The sequence below is a fragment of the Nomascus leucogenys genome, chromosome X, assembly GCF_006542625.1.
Source record: "Nomascus leucogenys isolate Asia chromosome X, Asia_NLE_v1, whole genome shotgun sequence".
NCBI lineage: Eukaryota > Metazoa > Chordata > Mammalia > Primates > Hylobatidae > Nomascus > Nomascus leucogenys.
The window spans coordinates 105,971,167-105,996,573 of NC_044406.1; the positions used below are offsets into that span (position 1 = coordinate 105,971,167).

Below are 25,407 nucleotides of genomic sequence, written 5' to 3' on the forward strand. Positions count from 1 at the left end.
GTGGTGTGCTGGAGCCGGCTCGTCCGCTTCCTGCATCTCTTCCCAAGCCCACGTGCAGTGATGTCATGTTGGTAGCTTAACAGCAGCCATGGCAGGAGTAATGACACCAATGATATCAGCAGTTGCTTCAAACCACAACAGTTTTTCTCCTGAGATGGGCTGTGACGTTGACCAGCACACCACTGCTGGCAGCCTGTTTTAGACAAATGAGCAGCTGCCTTTCCCAGATATGAAGGGATGAAACAATTGATCCTCGGCCTTGATAGAATGCTAGCTGCCGTTTCCCTCCTCCTGCAGCAAGCCTCAATCCTGCTTCTCTTGTGTGACTGTTTTTTTCCATGTTCAACAGAGCCCAATTGAGCCTGGAATCCTGAGCAGCTTCAAAGTAAATATTATCATTATGACCCTCTGTGCTCTTCACAGCCATGACTGCTACTGTAGCGTTTAGATGGATGAGTCTCTTTGGGGCTTGTTCCCAGGAGTGCAAAGCAACGGGCTCCAGAATATTTGTACTGTTGGCTCTGGTGGTTCCTCTGAGGCGTTCTGTACTGTATCTAGGATCAAGGGATCCTTGAAATTTCCAAAGCTAAGGGACTAGTATATGTGTTTTTATGGGAAGAAAGAGGAACCTCACCTCTTCGGTAATTATGGTCAACCCTAGAGAATATATTGGAGAGGAGTCATAATATGTTCACACTCATGTGCCTAGTCCTCTAAAAAGAATAATAGGCCAGGTGTGGTGGCTCATGCCAATAATCCCAGCACTTTGGGAGGTCGAGGTGGGCGGCTCACTTGAGGTCAAGAGTTGGAGACCAGCCTGGCCAATATGGTGAGACCCTGTCTCTACTAAAAATACAAAATAAATTAGCTGGGCATGGTGGTGCACACCTGTGATCCCAAGTACTAGGGAGGGAGGCTGAGGCATGAGAATCACTTGAACCTGGGAGATGGAGGTTGCAGTTAGCAGAGATAGTGCCACTCCACTCCAGCCTGGGTGACAGAGTGAGACTCTGTCTCAAAAAAAAAAAATAAGAAGAAGAAGAATTGCCGGTGCCGTTTATTGGTATCCTTACTGTAAATTAGGTTCTGGATTATTAAAAATTCTCGGCCGGGTGCAGTGGCTCACACCTATAATCCCAGCATTTTGGGAGGCCAAGACAGGCAGATCACCTGAGGTTGGGAGTTTGAGACCGGCCTGACCAACATGGAGAAACCCCGTCTCTACTAAAAATACAAAATTAGCTGGGCGTGGTGGTGCACGCCCATAATCCCAGCTACTCAGGAGGCTGAGGCAGGAGAACTGCTTGAACCCGGGAGATGGAGGTTGCGGTGCACCAATATCGTGCCATTGCACTCCAGCCTGGGTGACAAGAGCGAAACTCCATCTCAAAAAAAAAAAATTCTCTCTCTCGGTTGCAACACACATATGTGCACAGATGTACACACATGCGCACATGCATGTAGGATACTTTGCTGGATGTAGGCCGATGATCAGCAGCCCAGCACCAAGATAAACAATAGTGTAAAAAAAAATCCTAGGTCTCTGTTAATAATTGAAACTAGTGCTACCATAATTTTACACCAAAAATGCCCTATCAAGAAAAAGAAACGTCTGGGTATGGTGGCTCATGCCTGTAATTCCAGGAATTTGGGAGGCCAAGTAGGGAGGATTGCTTGAGCCCAGGAGTTAGGGACCAGCCTGGGCAACATAGTGAGACCTCATCTCTACACAATAAGTTTTTTTTTTTTTTTTTTTTTTTTTTTTAGACGGAGTCTCACTCTGTCACCCAGGCTGGAGTGCAGTGGCGTGACCTCTGTTCACTGTAAGCTCCGCCTCCCGGGTTCACGCCATTCTCCTGCCTCAGCCTCCCGAGTAGCTGGGACTACAGGCACCCGCCACCATGCCTGGCTAATTTTTTTGTATTTTTAGTAGAGACGGGGTTTCACTGTGTTAGCCAGGATGGTCTCGATCTCCTGACCTCGTGATCCGCCCACCTCGGCCTCCCAAAGTGCTGGAATTACAGGTGTGAGCCACTGCGCCTGGCCCTCTACACAATAATTTTAATTTAAAAAAAAAACTAGCCAGGCATGGTGGCGTGTGCCTGTAGTCCCAGCTACTCAGGAGGCTGAGGTGGGAGGATTGCTTGAGCCTGGGAGGTTGAGGTTGATCACAGTAAGCTGTGATCACGCCACAGCACTCCAGCATGGGCAATAGAGCAAGACTGTGTCTCAAAAGAAAAGAAAATACTTTGGGGAAATATATTCTTTGCCCAAACAGCATCTTTTTATAACAGTCATTAGGAAGTAAATGTACACATGCAGTAGGCATGAACTATTGTCACAAAAAGCTCTGCAAGATAAAAGATCACCTTCAGCAGCTAAGCTATGGACCCTTTGCGAAGTCAGCGACTGGATCCAGCCTCATGGCTGGGCTGACATTGCAGCTTCAGAGCTACTCTAAGCTACTCATGACCTTGACCCAAATTGTGGGTTCTCTGAGCAAGGACAGGGTGGTGAGCACAGCAAGAGGGCAGGATGCGTGCATTGCAGGGTTTTTTGGAACAGGGATGAAATTAACCCAGTCGGGGCTGGCCTATCCAATGGTTGCACCTGTGGGTCTAAGACAGGAGCTACAGAGGCAGCCATTTCCTGAAACTTGACAAGTGGGGAGCAAAAGAGAGTCTGTGACTCCTTGAGGATGAGAGCATCTCCTTCCTACTACTCCCCTCTTGGAGGGTCTGTGCTGGGCACTTGAGCAATTCCATCCCAGCAGGTGCAAGTGGAAGCAGTTATAGCTGTACAATGTCTAGGTGGAAACCAGAGGATGGGGGATTACTATTTTTCCCACCCAGTTTGCCTTGAGCTTGGCTGCCTCTGGGCCCTAGGGGAGCCTGTGCTCCACATATCAAATTACCCTACACTTCTACCCTCAGAGATCCATTTCAATTCACATGGCCTCCCTCCTAAAGCTTTACTAGCCCACCCAGTCGCACTGGTTGAAAGGTTGCTTAGGGTGGATCTGTCCTTTTTCTTCTCATCTCAACTTCAGTACAGGTCATATGGAGTTCTGGGAAGAATGCCAAGGGACTCTGATATGTTTGTGCTTACATATTGTGGTAATCAAATATTATGTGAAATAAGTTGGCCATCAGCCAAAGATTGGAGCTCTTGTTAGTTAAACAGAGATTTGGCAGTGCTAACATTGGATGTGATAGTCTTTGCACTTGATGTCAATTACTATGACTTCTAGTTATTTTACATTTTTCTCCAAATAGCACCTAGTCATAACCATTAGTTAGACTTCAGCATTTGAAGAATTAACAGCCTAGATCTGGACTCTAAGGCCCTCGATGTGTAATTCTGTGAAGCACATATTTTCTTTTTTTTTTAAATGTACTGTTTTATTCACTAATGCCTCCAGGTATATTTCTCTCCCTATGAACAAGGACACACATAGTAGAAGTCACATCTTAAAAATAAGTTTGAGTATAGATCTGTGGATTGAAACTGAAGCACATATTTTCATCTGATAGCTTCCAAAGTTGATGTGGGCCAGGCACGGTGGCTCACGCCTGTAATCTCAGCACTTTGCTAGGCTGAGGCAAGTGGATCGCTTGAGCTTAGGAGTTCGAGAACAGCCTGGGCAACACAGTGAGACCTCACCTCATCTCTACGAAAAAAATGAGCCCGGTCGCATGCCTGTAATCCCAGCTACTTTGGAGGCTGAAGTGGGAGGAATGCTTGAGCCTGGGAGGTTGAGGCTGCAGTGAGCCTCTGCACTCCAGCCTGGGTGACACAGGGACACTTTGTCTCAAACAACAACGACAACAAAACCAAAGTTGGTGTGTGGGAGTGAGCCATTTAGCTAGGGAGTGAGCCTAGCTTGTGGGAACAACTGCCCGTCATCTGTTGTTCGTTCTCTACTTGTCCTTGAATGTGTAGCAATTCTCTTACAAAAAGTGACCTGGAAAAGAATGCTGGGGATAGAGGGAAAAAAAAGATAAAGAGCCCAAGAAAATGAATGACCTTAGTGAGAAAACAGAATTTCTAGGCCGGGCGCGGTGGCTCATGCCTGTAATCCCAGAAGTTTGGGAGGCCGAGGTGGGCGGATCACTTGAGGTCAGGAATTTGAGACCATCCTGGCCAACATGGTGAAACTCCATCTCTACTAAAAATACAGAAATTAGCTGGGTGTGGTGGCACGCACCTGTAATCCCAGCTACTCAGGAGGCTGAGGCAGGAGAATCACTTGAACCCAGAAGGTGGAGGTTGCAGTGAGCTGATATCACGCCACTGCACTCCAGTCTGGGTGACAGCGCAAGACTCTGTCTCAAAAAAAAAAAAAAAAAAAGAAAGAAAGAAAGAAAAGAAAAGAAAGAAAAAACAGAATTTCTGAATACATTAAAGAGTAAAATATCCAATTTAGTAGTAGTTCAGATCTACCACATGAACAAGTTCCCCATACACTCTATACAAAAATAAAAGGCAATTAGCAAAAGTGTTTGAGTGTTTCAGCCAGCACAAAAACAGACTTTATTCTGGTATTTATATAATCGTTAAGGTTCAGAAGGTCACTGAAAATATGCAGGTATGATTTCCCATGCTACAGGGTGAAAATTACATGCTATGATCATGTTTGCAAATTTGAGATATTTAAGATCTAAGAAGATTTTTTTTTTTTTTTTTTGAGACAGGGTCTCACTCTGTCACCCAGGCTGGAGTGCAGTGGCGTGATCTCGGCTCACTGCAAGCTCTGCCTCCCGGGTTCACGCCATTCTCCTGCCTCAGCCTCCCAAGTAGCTGGGACTACAGGCGACCGCCACCGTGCCCGGCTAATTTTGTTTTTGTATTTTTAGTAGAGACTGGGTTTCACCGTGTTAGCCAGGATGGTCTCGATCTCCTGACCTCGTGATCCACTGGCCTCGGCCTCCCAAAGTGCTGGGATTACAGGTGTGAGCCACCGTGCCCAGCCGAAGATATTTTTGAAGAAGGAACCGTTATCCCTCATATTTGTTTGATTGGTGCTCAGTGGTTTCCAAAGTGCTTTCATGTGCTCAAGAGATGTTGCTGGCAGCAGTTAGAGAAGCAGGGGGAGGAACAAGGGGTCAACCAGGCCTGAGTCCTCATTATGGTGCCACTTCTTCTGTGTTGCCTCAGGTAAGTCCCTTATCCTCCCCAAGACTCTGTGTCTCCACCTGTTTCATGAGGATACAAATGCTACTTGCTCTGCTCACTTCGCAGAGTCCTGGTAATGTCCAAAAGAGCTAATGTGAGAAAGTGAAAAGTATAATGAATGGTTCCTGTGGCATTCACCCATTCATTCATTTCACAGATACTACCACACTCTACTTGTGCTGTGATTAGCAAGTAGAGGGGGCTAAGAGGCAGTTGCCACTGTTGAGATTAAATGTCTAGGTAGAGGCTGGGCACAGTGGCTCACACCTGTAATCCTAGCACTTTGGGAGGCCAAGATGGGTGGATTGCTTGAGCTCAGGAGTTCAAGACCAGCCTGGGCAACATAGTGAGACCCCATCTCAAAAAAAAAAAAAAGTCTAGGTAGAGAGATAGGTAAAGGGAATAAAAGAATGTTGCATACAGCTGTGTGGTGCCTGTACTTGAGCTCACACTAAACCAAGCACAGCAAAACTACAGAGGAAACAGACCCAACCCACTGCCCATAGCTGGTGGGCAGGCGTTTTTCGTCAGCTATCCCCTCCCTCCCAATTCTGCCCTGGCTCCTGTCTTCTGTAGTCAAAATGAACTCGACAGCCATACTGAGCCAGCCAGCTCCCTTAAAGAATTTCCACTGGGTCTCACATAGCTCAGTTTCCCCCCAAGATATGGCCCTATACTCTGGTCTGGCCAGGGGAAAAAAGTAATTACAGCCAGCTGCTTACCTAAAACAGGCAGAGAGATAAAAGAAGAGGGGAGAGACACTCTCGCAACTAAATCAGAATGACACACTATTTAACCTAATTACCTGCAAAGCCGTATCCAGCCATTAAGGATCCATATTCTGTAATAGAATTTCCTGCTATGGAAATACTCACCCACGCACAGGATGTTGAAGCAGAAGCCCTGGCTGACGGACTTATTCACCAGCTGGTCAGGCAAGCTGTCAAACCCCACATGTCCAGCCAGGGGGACAGTTCGGCAACCTTCACCCTAATTTGGAAGGAGTAAGGGAGAAAATGAAAATGTGCTTAAAAGCAGTCTGGGTCTCACTTCTCCATCCAAATGTTCGCTGTGCAAGGAAGTCACACCCGCCCAGGCCCAGTGTGTCATCTCTTCCCTCAGCTACTCCCTGCTCCAAAGCAAAATGGCCCGTCAGCTTGGAAATCACAGATTCTTGGAGACAGGCATCCTCTAGGCTCAAAAGTGAATGTCGCCACAGCTCCAGAGAAAAATTACAGAGGAGCTTATTACGGGCAGGAGAGTGGAGTCAGGGGAGGAGAATGCTGGCACCGAGGTTCACAGACTCGGGTTAAATCTCCACTCAGTCATTTACAAGCTGAGTAACTTGCTGAGACCGTTTCCTTCAACATCTGCCATATGAGATAATATGCCATATCTTAGAGGTGACTGGGAGCCTCAGAAGCGCTAATACATGTAACGAGCTTAGTACATGCAGAAGTATTCAGTAAGTATTACGAAAAGGGTTTAAAAAGCAATTATTGGGCCGGGTTCGGTGGCTCACACCTGTAATCCCAGCACTTTGGGAGGCCGAGGCCGGGGGATGACTTGAGGTCAGGAGTTCAACACCAGCCTGGCCAACATGGCGAAACCCTGTCTCTACCAAAAAACAAAAATTAGCCGGGCATGGTGGTGGGTGCCTATAATCCCAGCTACTTGAGAGATTGAGGCAGGAGAATTGCTCCACCAGGAGGTGGAGGCTGCAGTGAGCCGAGATCACGCCACTGCACTCCAGCCTGGGCAACAAGAGCGAAACTCTGTCTCAAAAAAAAAAAAAAATCAATTATTGGCTGGCAAAATGTCTCACATTTGTAATCCCAACACTTTGGGAGGCCAAGGTGGGTGGATCACTTGAGGTCAAGAGTTTGAGATCAGCCTGGGCAACACAGTGAGACAACATCTCTACAAAAAATCGAAAATTAGCTGGGCATGATGGCATGTGCCTGTGTAGTCCCAGCTACTTGGGAGGCTGAGGCGGGAGGATTGCTTGTGTCCAGGAGGTAGAGGCTGCAGTGCACTATGATGGCACCACTGTACTCCCGCACAGGTGACAGAGCAAGATCTTGTCTTAAAAAAAAGCAATTGTTCCTCTCTGTCTAGGGCATTTTGAGGATCTACAAAGGCAGCGTAGTGTAGAGGTTAAGAGCAGAGGCTTTGAAATCTGGCAGGTGTTAGTTACAGCCCCATCTCCACCACCTCCTGCTGTGTCACCCTCAGACAAGTTACATAAACTTCTCAAGTTTTCCCCATCCATAAAATCGGAAACTATTGAGTAGGAGTGTGAGGATTATACAAGATCATGCTCCTCAAGCCCTTAGCATAGTGCCTAGCATGTGGTGAGCATTCAATCAGCAGTAGCTGCTGTTGTTATTCACTGTGGGGTTATCCTTACACCCCCAGCCTGAAGGGTACTGCATGAAACACTGCGGCTCCCTATGGATACAAGAAGCTGCCTCCGTGCTTCCTCTGGGTCCCTTGACTCCCTAAGGGTCAGCCAAGCCACTCCCAGCCCTGGAAAGCAGAGGGCCTTTGCTTCGCCTGCAAGGCCCAAAGCTGCTTATAGTTAATGATTTTACAAAACAGGAGGAGACTCAAACTGGGACAGGATTCCAAGGAGCCAGGGGGAAGCATAAAAGGGGCCTGCGTGGACTCAAGAAATGTGCCAACTACCAACCAACGGCCACAGGGGAGGGAAGGGGACAGGGAAGACGGGAGCTTGAGACAGCTGAGCTAGACAAGAAGGGAACTATGTAAGGAGTCAGTTTCTGTCGGGTGGGGCTGCACCAAGCTTTCCATAACTAGAAAGATGCCAAGAGCAGTCCAAGAAGGGTACAGTTAGTGCCAGGAGGCCCAGCCCAGCATCACAGGCTGCACTAAGCAGGCAGCTCTTCTGTTGGGCTGGACCAGCTTTTAGACTAGGTCCATAAGGGCACATTTTCACACTGAAAGAGGTGGGCTGTGAGGGTGGTGGAGCCTCTCAGCAGCCAACTTTGTCAGAACCGGCTCCCAGATAGCCCCTTCACACAGCTTTAGATCTCACTCCCATCGGTGTCACTGGATCCTCTGAGGGCAAGCGACAGGGCTAGTCCTGGTGAATGCCATGTGGCAAGCTCATTACCCTCACACATCTCACCCCACACACACCCAGTGGAGAACTCTTAACAGACAACCATATGCCATCATTCAGTGAGAGCTGGCATATTCTCTGCCCCAGGGGGCCCCCTGAAGACACCTGAGGCTGGGTGCAGTGGCTCACACCTGCAATCGCCGCACTTTGGGAGGCCGAAGTGGGCGGATCTCTTGAGCCCAGGAGTTTGAGACCAGACTGAGCAACATGGCAAAACCCCATCTCAACAACAAGAAAAATACAAAAATGAGCCGGGCATGGTGGCGTGAGCCTGTGGTCTCAGCTACTCAGCAGGGTGAGGTGGGAGGATCACCTGAGCCCAGGAGGTCGAGGCTGCAGTGAGCCATGATCTCGCCATTGCACTCCAGCCTGGGTAACAGAGCAAGACACTGTCTCGGCCGGGTGCGGTGGCTCACGCCTGTAATTTCAGCACTTTGGGAGGCTGAGGCGGGCGGATCACGAGGTCAGGAGATGGAGACCATCCTGGCTAACATGGTGAAACCCCGTCTCTACTAAAAATACAAAAAATTAGCCGGGCGTGGTGGCGGGCGCCTGTTGTCCCAGCTACTCCGGAGGCTGAGGCAGGAGAATGGCGTGAACCCGGGAGGCGGAGCTTGCAGTGAGCCGAGATCGCGCCACTGCACCCAGCCTGGGCGACAGAGCGAGACTGTGTCTCAAAAAAAATAAATAAATAAAGACAGCTGAGCCTCATGAGTGGTTCACATCACTCAAGGCTTTGTTCTACGTTCACCCCTTTCTGCTTCTCCTTCTCATTTCCCCTTCTCTTTATTAAAGCAAACAAAGTAAGATGCAAGATTCCCACTGCTAGTTCTTGGTCCGCAACGCTGCAGGGGAGTCAGGGACATGAGAACTGATATGCTTTCTTTACGGAGCCTCCGACGTAGCAGGCATCGGAAATTGAGGTGGACTCAGAGTTGAGGTTTCCTGAGCCATTTGTTTATCACCCCTGGCTGCCTCTTCCGCCCTCCAACAAATTCAGCACCATGAAGCTTCAAGTGCTCCAAAGCCAAAAGGAGAGGAAATGAATTTTCAAACTGAAAACAGTGCTGTAAAGAGCCCCAAACGGCAGAAGAAAGAATTTTCTTTTCTTTTCTTTCTTTCCTTTTTTTTTTTTTTTTTTTTTTTTTTTGATAAGGAGTCTCTCTCTGTCTCCCAGGCTGGAGTGCAGTGGCGCGATCTCAGCTCACTGCAACTTCCGCCTCCCAGGTTCAAGCGATTCTCCTGCCTCAGCCTCCGGAGTAGCTGGGTGCCCACCACCACACCTGGCTAATTTTTTGTATATTTTAGTAGAGATGGGGTTTCGCCATTTGGCCAGGCTGGTCTTGAACTACTGACCTCGTGATCCACACGCCTTGGCCTCCCAACGTGCTGGGATTACAGGCATGAGCCACCATACCTTGCCCAAAAGAAATAATTTTCTAAGCCCGAAAAAGCAGAAATATGGACTTCATTTCCTAAGCAATGGGATTTGGGGGATTTTGAGTGGTTTGAGCAGGGAGGGCCATGATACAGGGAGTGTTTTTAAAAGATCACTCCAGCTGCAGGGTGTTTGCTTGATTGGATGGACAGAGAGACTAGGAGCAGGAAGACATAGGAGATGACTCCAATAACGTTGAGCCAGCAGAGTGACATCCAGGCACTGTGACAATAAATGCTGGTTGGTGTGAACTGACCTGACTTGGGACTCAAAGAGAAGGAACAAATTTGAGAGATGTCTCAAAGAAGGGATGAGCCTCTGCTGGAAGCAGTGGCTCACGCCTGTAATCCCAGCACTTTGGGAGGCTGAGGCGGGCGGATCACGAGGTCAGGAGTTCAAAACCAGCCTGGCCAACATGGTGAAACCTCATCTCTACTAAAAATACAAAAATTAGCCGGGCATGGTGGCGGGAGCCTGTAATCCCAGCCACTCAGGAGGCTGAGAGGCAGGAGAATCACTTGAACCCAGGAGGCGGAGTTTGCAGTGAGCCGAGATTGCGCCACTGCACTCCAGCCAGCCTGGGGGACAGAGAGAGACTCCATCTCAAAAATAAATACATTAATTAATTAAAAAAGAAGGGATGAGCCTCAAGGAGTGAATGGGCAGAGGGAGCAATCGCAAGGGTCTAAGCCCGGGAGCTCGGATTGACAGCACCATGGAGACACACAGGAAAGCCAGGAAAAGACGCTTGTTTAATGGGGACGATGAGGAGTCTGGTTTTAAATTAGCTGTTACTAAAAAAATTACATTTATGAGATTTTTTATTTTGTGGAAGTAATCAATGTTCACTGTAGAAATTTTAGAACAGACAGATAATAATAAAGAAGAAAATCAAAATCAACCATAATATCACTCTCCAGATAAACACTGTTAATTTTATTTATTTATTTATTTATTCGAGATGGAGTTTCTCTCTTGTTGTCCAGGCTGGAGTGCAGTGGCACAATCTCGGCCCAGGGGTTCAAGCGATTCTCCTGCCTCAGCCTCCAGAGTAGCTGGGACTACAGGTGTGCACCACCACGCCCAGCTAATTTTTGTATTTTTAGTAGAGACAGGGGTTTCACCTTGTTGGCCAGGCTGGTCTTGAACTCCTGACCTCAAATGATCCGGCCACCTCGGCCTCCCAAAGTGCTGGGATTACAGGAGGGAGCCACCATGCCCACCCACTGGTGACTTTTAGAATCCTTATTTCTTTTGTATGTGTTACCCAGTGTCCAATACACCTAAATTAACTGAGGAGTTTGGGAAAGAAGGGACGTGGAACCTGCTCAATGTGTTTTTCTTGCTAACTGGGATTTAAGCAGCAAACTTTTTGTCTCAATCCCTGTAGCTAAGAAAGCTTCAAAAATGTATTTGTGGCTGGGCGCGATGGCTCACGCCTGTAATCCCAGCACTTTGGGAGGCCAAGGCGGGTGGATCATGAGGTCAGGAGTTCAAGACCAGCCTGGCCAACATGGTGAAATCCCGTCTCTACTAAAAATACAAAAATTGGCTGGGCACAGTGGCAGATGCCTGTAGTCCAGCTACTCGGGAGGCTGAGTTAGGAGAATCACTTGAACCCGGGAGGCAGAGGTTGCATTGAGCCGAGATCACGCCACTGCACTCCAGGCTGGGCGACAGAGTGAGACTCTGTCTCAAAAAAAAAAAATGTATTTGTATAGTTCCTACTTTAGGAAATCCTGTCTGGCAAACACTATGCACCCTTGCTTTGATGAATCTTATAAGATGTCAAGGTCATCATTATGAGTATCAGTCCGCATTGTTCAGAGTTAAATACGCAAAGGTAGGAAGGACAGAAGGACACGACATTGAACTGAATGTACACTGACCCCAGCACAGCCCCTGGAAGTTTCTCCCCTCCTCTCTCACTAAATCTCTGATATTTTATCTCTTTCCTCTTTCTCCTTAAGGTGGCCTGATTAATTGAGGGCCTGATTACTTTGATTACAGTTAATTGAATGTTCCTTGACTACAATGTGCACGAGAGGAGATGGAACCGGCAACTTGGCCCAGCATGTCTGACACTAAATCTCAAGTTTTCATCTTTAGTAGCAGGTGGTGCCATATTACCATACTGAAGGCCTGAACTGAGATGCTGGAATGGCCAAAGTCACCATTTTAAATTGCACTTCTCTCATAACCCTGCAACCTCCTCTCAGAATCTGTACAAAGATCTATTACAAGGAAATTTATTACAGCACAGTTTATAATGCTGAAAAAAAAAACCAATCTAAATGTCCAACAATAGGAAAATATTTAACCAAATTATGGTACATGCATATTCTGGAATATTCTACATCAATTAAGAAGCATGTGGGTAGTTCTGTATGTACTGATGTGAGTATCTCCAAGACATAGTATAAAACAGAAAACAGAAGTTATAGGGCGACTGTAATAAAATAGAAGAAAACGGAAGTTATTACATGACTGTAATCCCAGCATTTTGGGAGGTCGAGGCAGGTGGCTCACTTGAGCCCAGGAGTTTGAGACCAGCCTGGGCAACACAGCAGAATCCCGTCTCTACAAAAAATACAAAAATTAGCCAGGTGTGTTAGCACACACCTGTAGTCCCAGCTACCCAGGAGGCTCATGTGGGAGGATTGCTTGAGCCCGGTAGGTCGAGGATGTAGTGGGCCAAGATTGTGCCACTGCACTCCAGCCTGTCTCAAAAAAAAGAAAGAAAGAAAAAAAAGAAAATAGAAGTTGTAAACTATAAGCACAGTACGAGCCCATATATGCCCCAGAAGCCCTGTATATGTGTATTTGCACGTAAGTGTATGTGGATGCATAGAAAGAGGACTGAAAATACAGCCACCAAACCCACAATCGTGGCTACCTCAGGGGAGGGGGATGGAAATAGGGGCTCAGTCAAGGGAGTAGTCAGTATGCTTCCCTATTGTTTGACTCTTTTATAGCATGAATGTATTTGCACGTTACCCATGTAATATTAAAACATTTTTAATATAAGAAAGAAGAGTTCTCACTCAGCTTTGCAGCAGGGGTAATTAGGATGCAGAGAGTCTGAGAGGAGCTAAAAGGAAGGCAAAATGAAAGAGTGCTCCTGAGAACTGGGAGAGCGCCCCACTCCCCTCCCCAATTACATTTCCTGTTTTCTCCTCATCTGCAGTCACCTGTGGTTTTTAAATACGTTATACCACATTTCATATCATAGGCAGAAACACCGCTCTCTTTCTCTTCCGCCTCCTCTCCTGAGGACACACCAATTTCGTTTTTTAATTGAATATTCGTAAGGTTCATATTATCAAGAACAAGTCATGGCGGTTCCAGCTGCGCATCTTTCTCTCATTGCTGTTACTGAAAATACAGAGTCCCTTAAGCACCCAAGTAGGCCACCTCTGTCCCCCACTCCCCTTGGCCCCTCTTCCAACCCCTGTGATAGTAAGCAAGCCATATTTGAGGCCTCTGGGAACTAAGGGTGCATCTGTGTCAATGGAGAATTTCCCGCCTCTGTTTCAGACCAGGGTGGCTAAGTTAGTAGCTGTCATTCTAAAGAATAAAAGCAAAAAGTGCCGGGCGCGGTGGCTCACGCTTGTAATCCCAGCACTTTGGGAGGCCAAGGCGGGCGGATCACGAGGTCAGGAGATCGAGACCACGGTGAAACCCCGTCTCTACTAAAAATACAAAAAATTAGCCGGGCGAGGTGGTGGGCGCCTGTAGTCTCAGCTACTCGGAGAGGCTGAGGCAGGAGAATGGCGTGAACCCGGGAGGCGGAGCTTGCAGTGAGCCGAGATTGCGCCACTGCACTCCAGCCTGGGCGACAGAGCGAGACTCCATCTCAAAAAAAAAAAAAAAAAAAAAAGCAAAAAGTTTGAAACTCATTGCTGATGACTAGACTGTCCCTAAACTTTTCCTCTGGCCATTCCCATCCAAATGCTAGGAAAGTGGCCAGGTGCGGTGGCTCATGCCTGTAATCCCAGCACTTTGGGAGACCAAGGCGGGCAGATTACTTGGGGCCAAGAGTTCGAAACCAGCCCGGCCAACATTGGGAAAACCCGTCTCTACTAAAAATACAAAAATTAGCCGGGCTTGGTGGCTCATGCCTGCAGTCCCAGCCAGTTGGGAGGCTGAGGCAGGAGAATCGCTTGAACCCGGGAGGCAGAGGTTGCAATGAGCTGAGATCGCACCACTGCACTCCAATCTGGGCAACAGAGGGAGACTCTGTCTCAAAACAAACAAACAAACAAACAAACAAACAAACAACAACAAAAATGCTAGGAAAGAAAAGAAACACTGAAACCGGACTCTCTTCAGTCACCTACTGGTGGGCCCAAGCTCTCATACCTCCATTTTCTCCATTTCCACTCTCAGCCCTGAACACTGATCTCTGAAAGACTGTGCAAATCTCCAAGGCTATGAATCATTGGTTCAGTGATACATGATGGAATATTAAGCAGCTGAGAAAAATGTTTTCTAAGAATATTTAATGATGGGCCGGGCACGGTGGCTCACGCTTGTAATCCCAGCACTTTGGGAGGCCGAGGCGGGCAGATCACGAGATCAGGAGATCAAGGCCATCCTGGCTAACATGGTGAAACCCTGTCTCTACTAAAAAACACAAAAAATTAGCCGGGCGTGGTGGTGGGCGCCTGTAGTCCCAGCTACTTGGGCGGCTGAGGCAGGAGAATGGTGTGAACCCGGGAGGCGGAGCTTGCAGTGAGCCGAGATTGCGCCACTGCACTCCAGCCTGGGTGACAGAGAGAGACTCCGTCTCAAAAAAAAAAAAAAGAGGAAAAAAAAGAATATTTAATGACAAAAGGAAATGCTCACCAAAGGCAAACAACAACAGGAAAACCAACCTGTATACACAGGGTCATCCCAATGATGGGGGAAAAGTACACATTTTTTAAAAGATTAGAAGAACACACGCCAAAATAATGTCAGTGATTTCTTTTGGGTAGAGAGGTTGTAGGTGATGTTGCTTTTCTGGGTTTTCCAAATGTTCTACAATAGGCATATTTTACTTTTATAAACAGGGAAAATGTTACTTTTTTAAAAAAGATGCTATGATGATACTTTCCTGGGTAGGAAAGTGGCCTCAGATATTTTAGAAAAATATTGAACTACAACCAAAAAGGTGCTTGACAATTTGGGTCATCAGAGAATTTAGCTTTCAGGCTTTCAGGCAGTTTTATTGTATATAAAACATTTATTTTACCAGCAATACAATAAAACCCTATAAGTCTCCTTATTATAACTTCTTTTTTTTTTTTTTTTTTTTTTTTTTTTTGAGACAGTGTCTCACTCTGTCAACCAGGCTGCAGTGCAGTGGTGCGATCTCGGCTCACTGCAACCTCCCCCTCCGGGTTTCAAGTGATTCTCCTGCCTCAGCTTCCTGAGTAGCTGGGATTACAGGTGTGCACCACCACACCCAGCTAATTTTTGTATTTTTAGTTTAGTAGAGACGGGGTTTCACCATGTTGGCCAGGCTGGTCTCGAACTCCTGACTTCAGGTGATCCACCCGCCTTGGCCTCCCAAAGTTCTGGGATTATGGGCGTGAGCCACTGTGCCCAGCCCCCTTATTATAACTTATTATTACATATTATATATATAACTTATTGTCATACAGTATAATTTCTTATTATAATGATTCATGTGAAGCAGAAGTCAAATCATATATCCTGAAACATGTAGCAAAAAGTCTTGATGAAACAATCAGGTAGCTGATAGCTTCCTCTGCTGCCTCCAATGCTGCCAAGGATGCCGCTGTATTATGTCATAAGAACCACAAAAGCACTGATAAGTTCCCAGAGTTTTTTTTTTTTCTGAGATGGAGTCTCACTCTGTCTCTCAGGCTGGAGTGCAGTGGCACGATCTCAGCTCATTGCAACCTCCATCTCCAGGGTTCAAGTGATTCTCCTACCTCAGCCTCCTGAGTAGCTGGGATTACAGGTGCCCGCCACCACATCCAGCTAATGTTTGTATTTTTAGTAGAGACGGGGTTTTTCCATGTTGGCCAGGCTGGTCTCGAACTCCTGACCTCAGATGATCCGCCCGCCTCAGCCTCCTAAAGTGCTGGGATTACAGGCGTGAGCCACCGCACGTGGCCAAGTTCCCACAGGTTTTAAAAACAATTCTCAAATGCATCCAACACATCAAATATCAGAATGTCCCTCATGCTAATTAAGCCAGGCTAAGAGGAAACTGAGTAGTAGCGATGCCCTATCCTGGGAAAGAGAAATGTGGGGGCTGTTCTAAGGAGAAATAAGGCCTGCAAAAGCTGACAGCACCCCCAAGGGGCCTCAGAAATGCCCTTCAGTTGGGGAGCAGTTGTGCTGAAGAAGCACAAGACAGACTATCCTTACCAGACAGAGGAGGAGGCCCATTTTTGGCAAATCCAGTAGATGAAACTGATTTTAATACACAAGATAAATTCCAGAGTGGCTTTTCATTCTATAAAAGGATTCACAGCAGGATTCCATTAAGTAGCCGGCTCTCCTACTGCATTGAAAGCAGGATTCAATAGACAAACATTCAGCTGTCATGTACCTTCATAGGAAGACAATAGCTATCTACACCTACATGGACAGGCAATATCTGAAGGGTTGTTTCCGTTCCACTCACCGAGAGCCTGCTGAGCTAAAAGCATAGATCGACCTCCCCTACAACTCTCTCCCCACCCAGCTCAAGGGGTCAAAGCAGGGAAGGGGTGGGGTTCAATTCTGCCACCTCATTCGGAAGCAGACGCAGGCAAGGACCTAAAAGAAATGAGGCTGGAGAAATGAGGCTGGAGAAAAAGGAAACATAAGCACCATACAATGTTAGAGCTGGAAACGCCCTTAAAGATCACCTAATCCAGCCCTTTCGTTTCACAAAAGGGGAAACAGAGACTCACAGAGAGGAAGTGACTTGGCCCACGTCACAGACTGATTTAGTGACAGAGAATAGTGCTAGGATCCAGGCCCCTGTCGAGCCAACGGCCACTCTCAAATGGAAAAGCTGACTCAAGTGGCACATGTGTTTCTTTATACTGGTAAAATTCCGGGACATTGAGCTTCTGGCTTGATGCTGGTCAGGGGCAGAAGGTCTGGTCTGGCTTGATGCTGGTCAAGGAACCGAATCTGGAAACCCGTGAGCTCCCCAAGGTGGTTCTGGCCCACAGAAGGCAACTGAAGTAGTCAGTGCGGTGGAAGGCACTCATTGTGTATTCCTGCTCTCTACTCACGTCCCCAGTTTTTCCTCCTGTTTCCCTCTCTTTTGACTGCGGCCTAAGCCTCAGCCTGGCCAGCTGCCCAGTTCTGCTGAAAAACCCTAAGGCTAACACAAGCCTAAGTCTAGGTCAAATATCCCCACCTCAGGCCAGGGGTGACCCCTGCTCAGGGTGAGTGAAACTTTCCCACAAAAGCCAGCCAGATTCCCTGGAAGCCAGGCAATTGAAAGAGAGTTTTCTAGGTGTTCTGGCTATTGTTACCTCCAATCTGCTAAAAAAGAAAAGGTTTACCCACAGGCCTCTGGGTGAGTGCCCAACTGCCCTCTGGGGAGCCTGAATTTGCCTCTGCCTCCATCTGGTCTTGTTTAATGGGGATCTGAAAAAACCCAGTTCCTGCCTCAGCGCCAGTGTTCAGAGCTGGGGGCCTCCAATGTGAAAGGAAACTGAACACAACCTCACACCTCATCAGGGCCAGGAAAACAGAGTTCTGCCCCTGTTACCCCAGGGCCTTCATTCCGGGTCAGAGAGGGCCATGGCAGGGGAAACCTGAGCCCTGAGGCCTCTCGCTGAGAAGGCCTGCAGATCTTTTCCCTGGTCACCTTTAAGTGAGTGGAAGGGCCGGCTGAGAGCGCGCTGCATAATTCAGCAGATGGCTGCCTCTAATGAGAAGACGCTGAAGAAGAGGATAACATTATTTCTCACACTCCTGAGCATGTGGCCTCCTTCCTCTTTGCAGGCAGCAGAGAAACCCACGGTTTCAAATCCCAGCAGCAGAAGCCTCCTCCTGCCAAACCGAGGAGGAAGGGTCTGTGTTTCTAATTTATTCTGCGCTCCCCCTCCAGTTGTTACTTAAAATAATCCATCATTACATGGCTGGTGGCTCCAAGATTTTTATTTAAAGCAATATGGAGAAGAAAAAATAAAAAAGAAAACCCACACAACCCGTGACTGTGCTATATTGGATTTAAGCTGAGAATCTTTTTAATATCAGAGAGTCTCCGAATCACCCTAGTATACTCTTCCCTGGGCCCTATGGGGGTGCTGAGGGAGTGTAGTGAAAAGAGGGGGAAGAGAGGTCATGGCAGGATTTTGATTTCTTAGAAACATCATGAAAAGACGAGTGTTTTTAAACAAGGAATCTGTGTCATCTGGTGGGTGTTTAATTGTATTACCCACTGACCAGCAATAGCACTTCAGACTAAGTAACTTGGTGTCCCTACACCTATTAAATAAAGAGAATAGTAATACTTGTCCAGGAAGCCACTGGGGAAAATGAAATCATACAGATGGAAGCATTTTGAGATAGTTGAAAGAAACATGTTACATATATCCATGGCTTTCCTTCTTTCCTTCTTTTTCTTTCTCTTTCACCTGTCTTTTTTTTTTTCTTTTTTCTTTTTTCTTTTTTGAGACGGAGTCTTCCTCTGTCACCCAGGCTGGAGTGCAGTGGTGCAATCTTGGCTCACTGCAAGCTCCGCCTCCCGGGTTCACACCAGTCTCCTGTCTCAGCCTCCCAAGTAGCTGGGACTACAGGCGCCCACCACCACGCCCGGCTAATTTTTTGATTTTTAGTAGAGACGGGGCTTCACCGTGTTAGCCAGGATGGTCTCGATCTCCTGACCTCATGATCTGCCCGCCTTGGCCTCCCAAAGTGCTGGGATTACAGACATGAGCCACCTCTGTGACGTGAGCACCCGGCCTCATCTGTCTTGAATGTCGTTTTAATGTACATGCAACTAAAAGCCCTTCTCAATTGTTCATGCTAATATTAAACCATGGCTCTGATCATCCAAAAACCCAGGCAAGTCCAGAAATCAGCCCTACTTAGTTTGGGAATACCTTTTTCCAGAGGACTTATCTTCCTAATTAGTTTTGCTCAGGCTAATGCAATAGGTTTGCTCCCTCATAGCACACAAAGACAGGGGTCATGCTTGGTAACAAAGCCAGCAATTAACAGAAAATTTACAGCAGAGACTCCACAAAGTAAATGCTATGCACATGACTGCAGATCAAAATCTCATTAGACGATACAGACAAATCACTCTGCTGTCATGTAGTTTTGTATTAAGAACACCGCTAACACTCACATTTCCAGGATTTAGGATGTAAAAAGGAAACAGGGCTTATTCCTGCCTTTCATCTGGAAGCTCTGAGAGGACAGAGTTCCTGCGTGCCTTGGCCACCACTATATCCCCAGCACCTGGCACAGGGCCTGGCCGATCAGTGCCCAGTGAGTATGTGCTGAAGGAACGAATGAAAATAAAAGTGGGTGAATTGGCAAATGAAATGTTCCCAACCCAGTAGCAGATGTGAGATCTCACCCACCTTCACACCTACCCGTTTCCTATTTGAAGCCCTCAGGAAGCCCTTCCTGTCATCTCTGCCTCCATTCACTGCTGAGTTAGGTTCCCTTAGTAATGAAATCTCATGGCAGGCAGTCACTCTCCTGTGTAGCACTTATCACAAAGATAATTAGATAGTGATTTGTGTCTGCCTCCACCAGTTCCTTGAAAGAAGGGACCTTGTGCATTTGGGGGACATTGTCATTCTGCCCGCTTTTTATTTTAAAAAATCCCAGGCCGGGCGCTGTGGCTCACACCTGTAATCCCAGGACTTTGAGAGGCCAAGGCGGGCAGATCACGAGGTCAGGAGTTCGAGACCAGCTGGCCAACATGGTGAAACCCTGTTTCTACTAAAAACACAAAAATTAGCCGGGCATGGTGGTGCACACCTGTAATCCCAGTTACTCGGGAGGCTGAGGCAGGATAATTGCTTGAACCCAGGAGGCGGAGGTTGCAGTGAGCTGAGATCACGCCACTGCGTTCCAGCCTGGGAGAGAGAGCAAGACTCCATCTCGGAAAAAAAAAAAAAAAAAGGAAAAGAAGAAAAGAAACATCCCAAACACACAGAAAAGTTAGAAAATAATGTAATGACTGTCCAAAACACCCTCAAATTTAGAATCAAAATTTTTAAATATTTGGGGCCATGTAAACTTTCTTCCGTGTTGTATCACCAATAGAGCTAGGTAATAGGGTTTTGTTTTCTGTGTTTGAGGTATGATACTACCTTTAGTGGGTGGTGGTAGGAACGCCTGAAGCAGAGACCTCAAAGGGAATCAAAGGGTAACTGCCACGTGATGATAGCAAAACCACAGTGCAGCAGCAATCTTTTCCCCACCTGAAGACAGTTGCTCTGAGACAGTTGACCCAGACCAACCCCCGCTAACTTTGTAGGGCAAAGTTAGCCCCTGCAAGTTCATTTGGGAGAACCACCACTACCTAGATTGCCACTGGAGAAAGCTTCATTGTTCACATTGTGGGACTAGTTCAAGCCAGAATCATCCAGATGCTCTTTGTATGGGCCAGCATTTACAGTCTACATCCCAGAATGCAACATTGAAAGGAACAGCTCATTAAAAGAGCCAGCACATGCAGCTTTTGGGGCCTGCCCTGTGCCTTGGTTACCTTGGACAAGTCATGGAACCTCTCGAAGTATATATTAATAGCAGCCCAAGCCACCTCATAGGCAGGGGGTGAGGTGGGGCATCCCAAGGATCTTCTATAGTTCTTTAATTATTTCACAGTGTCCACAATTTGTTATTCCAACTAGACTATAAGCTTAAAAGCCACGAACCTTTTTTTGTTTTGTTTTTTGAAACGGATTCTCGCTCTGTTGCCCAGGCTGGAGTGTAGTGGCACGATCTCAGCTCACTGCAAGTGCCGCCTCCGAGGTTCACGCCCTCAGCCTCCAGAGTAGCTGGGACTATAGGTGCCCGCCACCACACCCGGATAATTTTTTGTATTTTTAGTAGAGATGAGGTTTAACCGTGTTAGCCAGGCTGGTCTCGATCTCCTGACCTCGTGATCCACCCTCCTCGGCCTCTTTTTTTTTTCTTTTTTGAGACGGAGTCTCGCTCTGTTGCCCAGGCTGGAGTGCAGTGGCGCGATTTTGGCTCACTGCAACCTCTGCCTCTGGGGTTCAAGCGGTTCTTCTGCCTCAGCCTCCTGAGTAGCTGTGATTACAGGCACGCACCACCACACCCGGCTAATTTTTGTATTTTTAGTAGATACGGGGTTTCACCATGTTGGCCAGGCTGGTCTCGAACTCCTGACCTCATGATCCGCCCACCTCAGCCTCCCAAAGTGCTGGGATTACAGGCATGAGCCACCAAGCCCAGTCCAATCACGAATGTTTTTTAAAGCCTGCTACCTTTTTTTGTCCAGTTGACAAGGGCTAACCATAGTGCTAGCCACATATCAGTCAATCAAATAAATATGGACACAGTGGAGAAATGGTGTTGTCACACCAAACCATTCGTGGTGTTCATTCAAATGGATGGACTTGTATTATGTGCACCAGAATTGAACTTCCAAGTTGGCTGCGTGCAATATAAGCCCTATCCAACAATTTGAAGGCTTGTTTTAGTCACTAAGGATGTTTACCCACAGTAACTCTCAACTGATTCTAGAAAGAACACCCCCCCACACACACACACACACACTAGGGCACTTACTCGCAATGGTACCACGTCTCAGAACTCATTAAAAAGAATTCCTGGCCGGGAGCAGTGGCTCACGCCTGTAATCCCAACACTTTGGGAGGCTGAGGCGGGCAGATCACAAGGTCAGGAGTTCGAAACCAGCCTGGCCAACATGGTGAAAACTCGTCTCTACTAAAAATACCAAAACTAGCCAGGCGTGGTGGCGGGTGCCTGTAATCCCAGCTACTCGGGAGGCTGAGGCAGGAGAATCACTTGAACCTGGGAGGCTGAGGTTGCAGTGAGCCGAGATCATGCCACTTGCACTCCAGCCTGGGCAACAGAGCAAGACTCCGTCTCAAAAAAAAAAAAAAAAAAAAAAAAGAATTCCTAAGCTAGCCACACTTAGGTTTATTCTCTAGTCTTCTGTTCCCAAACCCTGAATACATGTTCCTTGGAGGAAACAAGCAGCAACCAGATGTCCAAGGTCTCCTGAGTTAATTCCGTCTTCCCTGGTGAATTACAACTTCTTGCAGACACAAAGGAGAACAGAGAGACAAATGACACATAAACAGGAGCTTCACTGGCTGGGGGAGGGGGCATGGAGAGTGACGTCAGTTTTCCCAGAAACCCATTTATCACGATAACAAGGTCTCGAGTGCTTAGGCTGCTCTTTCAGCTTCAGAATCTGACATACAATTATGTTCTTCATCATACAGTATGGCAAGGCCAGCCAGAGCAAACTGGAGCCATGCAAAGCAAACCAAGTGGCCCTAAACCACCCCCTCACCCCCATCTGCAGAACAAAGGGCATCTCTAGGTTGCCTGAGTTGTGCCTGAGGTGAAACACACACAACCTTCTGGAATGTTCCCCATTGCAACATCTGCCCTGCAATCCTAATCCAGGCAAGAGAAACTGGTGAGAGTATGGAGGACAGGTCGATGCAAATTCATCAGCTGACATGAAAAATCATTAGCGTCATTTTTGGATGGAGCTAGTGTAATCCCAGAGATTAATTCCTCTACTTCAGCTATATCATCTCTGAAATGCAGGTAACCAGGAGCAGAAAAGCCACAGCAGAAAAGAGGGAGCCCTCAAAACACTAAAGCAATACACAACGAGAGTGCCAATCTTGGGGGAAGAAAATTCTCTCAAATTCCATCATCACAGAGAATGTCTCCTGTCTACTCCTGGTCCTTCCACATCATGACTGCATAAAGTGCTCTGTGCTAGGGTGTGCAGGGGGTGGAGGAGGTTCCGAAGAAATGATCCTGCCCTTCCAAACAGACATTAATACATACTCTGTAGAGAAAATACTATCAGATTCTGGCTTCAGATTTTGAAAAATCAATTTCAATTACACCAAATATCTAGAGGCTTTTTTTTTGTACTGCAATTGCATTGCTTGAACTATTTTCCTAAATAAGTAAGCTACAAGGGTGAAAAACATTTTTATGTGGTTCAGAGATTTTCGTCAAGTAGTATTTGGTGTCATGGGATTTGACCTACCTCTGTCTCCCACTCCTTCCTCACCTCGGGGTGCTGGTGGGCTTGTTAAAGTCCCAGATGCCCATGGATGAATAGAATAGCTAGGGGGTCCCCCTCAAATGGAATTCATCGCCCTTTGCAACCAAACTTCTGGTTTAAAAAACAAACATGGAGCCTCAGGTCACTTCAACATGGTTTCTCTGCACATCCCAGGCTGGAAAACTTCAGTTCTTTAAATGAAGATTTTTTTTTTTTCCCAGAGTCGGTCGCCAACAAAAAAAGAGACGGCACCGCTTTTGCGAGTCTCACACTTATTTTCCTGAGTCTCCATAGAAAGAAGCCAGCTCCACAGGTTTTGGCACACAAGCCCAGTTACACTGAACATGCACCCGAGACAGATCCTCAGAGGCCCGCTCCAAAACATGCCAAAATACGCAGCCAGCCACCTACAGGCCAGCCATCTGCACCCCACACTGACGCACAAATGAGACCCAGAGGCACACAGCACAAGCAGACAGAGAGGCGTTCGGACACACACCACAGAGGTGAGCACACTCAGAGAAACAGGCGGACTTCTTTGGGTCACAGACAGAACCCCAGCGCCGCCGCCGCCCGCCCGGGAAGACACGAGCGCGCGCGCGTGCACACATACGCGCACACCGATACACACACAGACGCAGTCACATATGTAATGCATATAGAGAAACCCTATCCCAGCCAGTCACCTCCCCGCCCCCCTCGCCACTCACCGCCTTCTGCCCCAGGCTAACCCCAGCCCCGCGCCTCTTTGCCTGTGCGGTCCCGGGTCACAACGGGAAGCCGTGCGCAGGGGCGCGGCAAGACCAGGGTGCCAGGGACCCGGAGGGCTCGGCGGCTCCTACGGCCATTCATTCGGCAACGCCCCAGCCGTGGGGCCGCAGCTGCAGCGAGGGAGGCGGCGGCGCTCACTGCGGCTCTTGGGCAATGCAAGTTCAGCCGCCGGCCCGCAGGCTTTCCCAGCCCCCCTGCCGCCCCCCGCCCCCCGCGCGCCACCATCGTTTTCCGGGACAGGCTGGGGGACTGAGCTGCTGACCCCGGGAGCAGAAGTCCCACCGTGCCCTCGGCTCCTGGATGCTGCCCACTGCCCTCCTCGCGATGCGGCTGGCGGCGGCGGCCAGGTCTCCTTGACCCTCCCCAGGCCCTCGGCCCTGGCCCTGGCACCCAAGCTCTGCACTTACCACCTGGCGAGCTATATCGGTCGCTGCCATCGCTCCTGCGTCCGCCAGGGCTGCCACGGGTGCCGCCGCAACGGGAGCTACTGCACAGGAAACAGAGGAGCTCCTCCGACAAAGAGAAAGTGTTACACTTCGGGCGCGACCAAGTCCGGTGGGGGGAGGTGCAAGGGAGGGGCCCCTTCGCCGCTGCTCCAACCCCAACCTCCCCTCTACCGCCCACCCCTTGAAAGTAGGGTATGGAGAGGGGGCGGATTTAACGCGCCGCTTCCCCCTATGGCCAGCCCAGTTCCAGTTCTTCCTGCAACCCCAGCCGTAGGCTTCTGCGAAGGGGGGCGGGGGCTCCCCTCGGTGACCACGTCTTCTGCCCCCCCGCCACTTGGCTCCGTGGTACGTCCCGACCTCTGCTGAATTGTCACACCCCCCTGCTCTCCTTTACATCCCTAAGTCCCCAGACCCCGAAGGCTGGAAGGGAGCCCCCGCCCCTCCCCCCTCCCATACTCTGCTCAGCGGCCGAGCTCTGCAGTTCTCCTCCCGGCCCCCGTTACCCCCCTTCCTTTCCACCGAGATCCCAAGGTGCTTAGATGGGTGCGCCTTGGCCGCTGGAGTCTCGATGCCCCACTGTCGTGTCTCCCTACCCCCATGGCCCGGGAGCGCAGCTGCGGCCGAGGTACTGGGGTGGCCTGCGGCACCTGCCGCTCCACAGTGGAGCTTAGAAAGGGGGCCCGTTGGGGGAGCCACACTGCAGCCCGGCAACTGAGCTGAGCTGTGGCATGTGGGGTCCGAGGCTAGAGGTCTTGAGAAGCGGCTTCTGCCCTGGGGTTTCCAAGCCTTGGGTGCTGTGGGCTGTAATTTCGTGGAGCCAAGCTCACCACCTTTGGGTACCTACTACAGACGGAACCCACGCCTCCTCTCTCCGACCCAGCCCTAGACGCTCAGCAAGACTAGAGACTCAGACCACCCACCCCTTCTAGTACCAGAGGAGGGGCTGGGGATGAAGGTTCTCAGCTCTATGGAGCGAAATGGAGGGGCGGGTGACGGGGAGCGGCCTCCAGTCACTCTGTCCCGCCCCCTGATTTCTCCTTGACCCTCATTCAGCCCGGGACAAGGCGGCCAATAGGGCGCAGAGGAGAGAACTTCCGAAGGCAGGGGTGTGCCCGCCCGCCCTCCTTATCCCCCTGGCCCACCTCCGCGGGTCCTCTCTCGTGGGCACCTCTCCACTTCTCCGGCCCTGGCGCCCTCC

The 25,407-nt window shown here is 48.7% G+C and overlaps 1 protein-coding gene across 3 annotated transcripts in view; it reads right to left on the reverse strand.

The window, feature by feature from the left end:
• SEPTIN6 (septin 6) overlaps positions 1-25,185 on the reverse strand; it is a 79,602-nt gene extending 54,417 nt beyond the window's left edge. Inside the window, exons 1-3 of one of the 3 annotated variants that reach the window (XM_030806540.1) lie at positions 25,142-25,185; positions 24,171-24,270; positions 6,051-6,165 (exon numbers count right to left, since the gene is read on the reverse strand). In XM_030806540.1, the coding sequence (XP_030662400.1) occupies positions 6,051-6,165; positions 24,171-24,200 (145 nt within the window). In that variant the 5' untranslated portion in view covers positions 24,201-24,270; positions 25,142-25,185. Of the gene's footprint in view, positions 1-6,050; positions 6,166-24,170; positions 24,509-25,141 lie in introns of those variants that run through there. The other 2 variants (XM_030806541.1, XM_030806539.1) reach the window with 2 other exon arrangements.
• Positions 25,186-25,407: the final 222 nt, after the last annotated feature.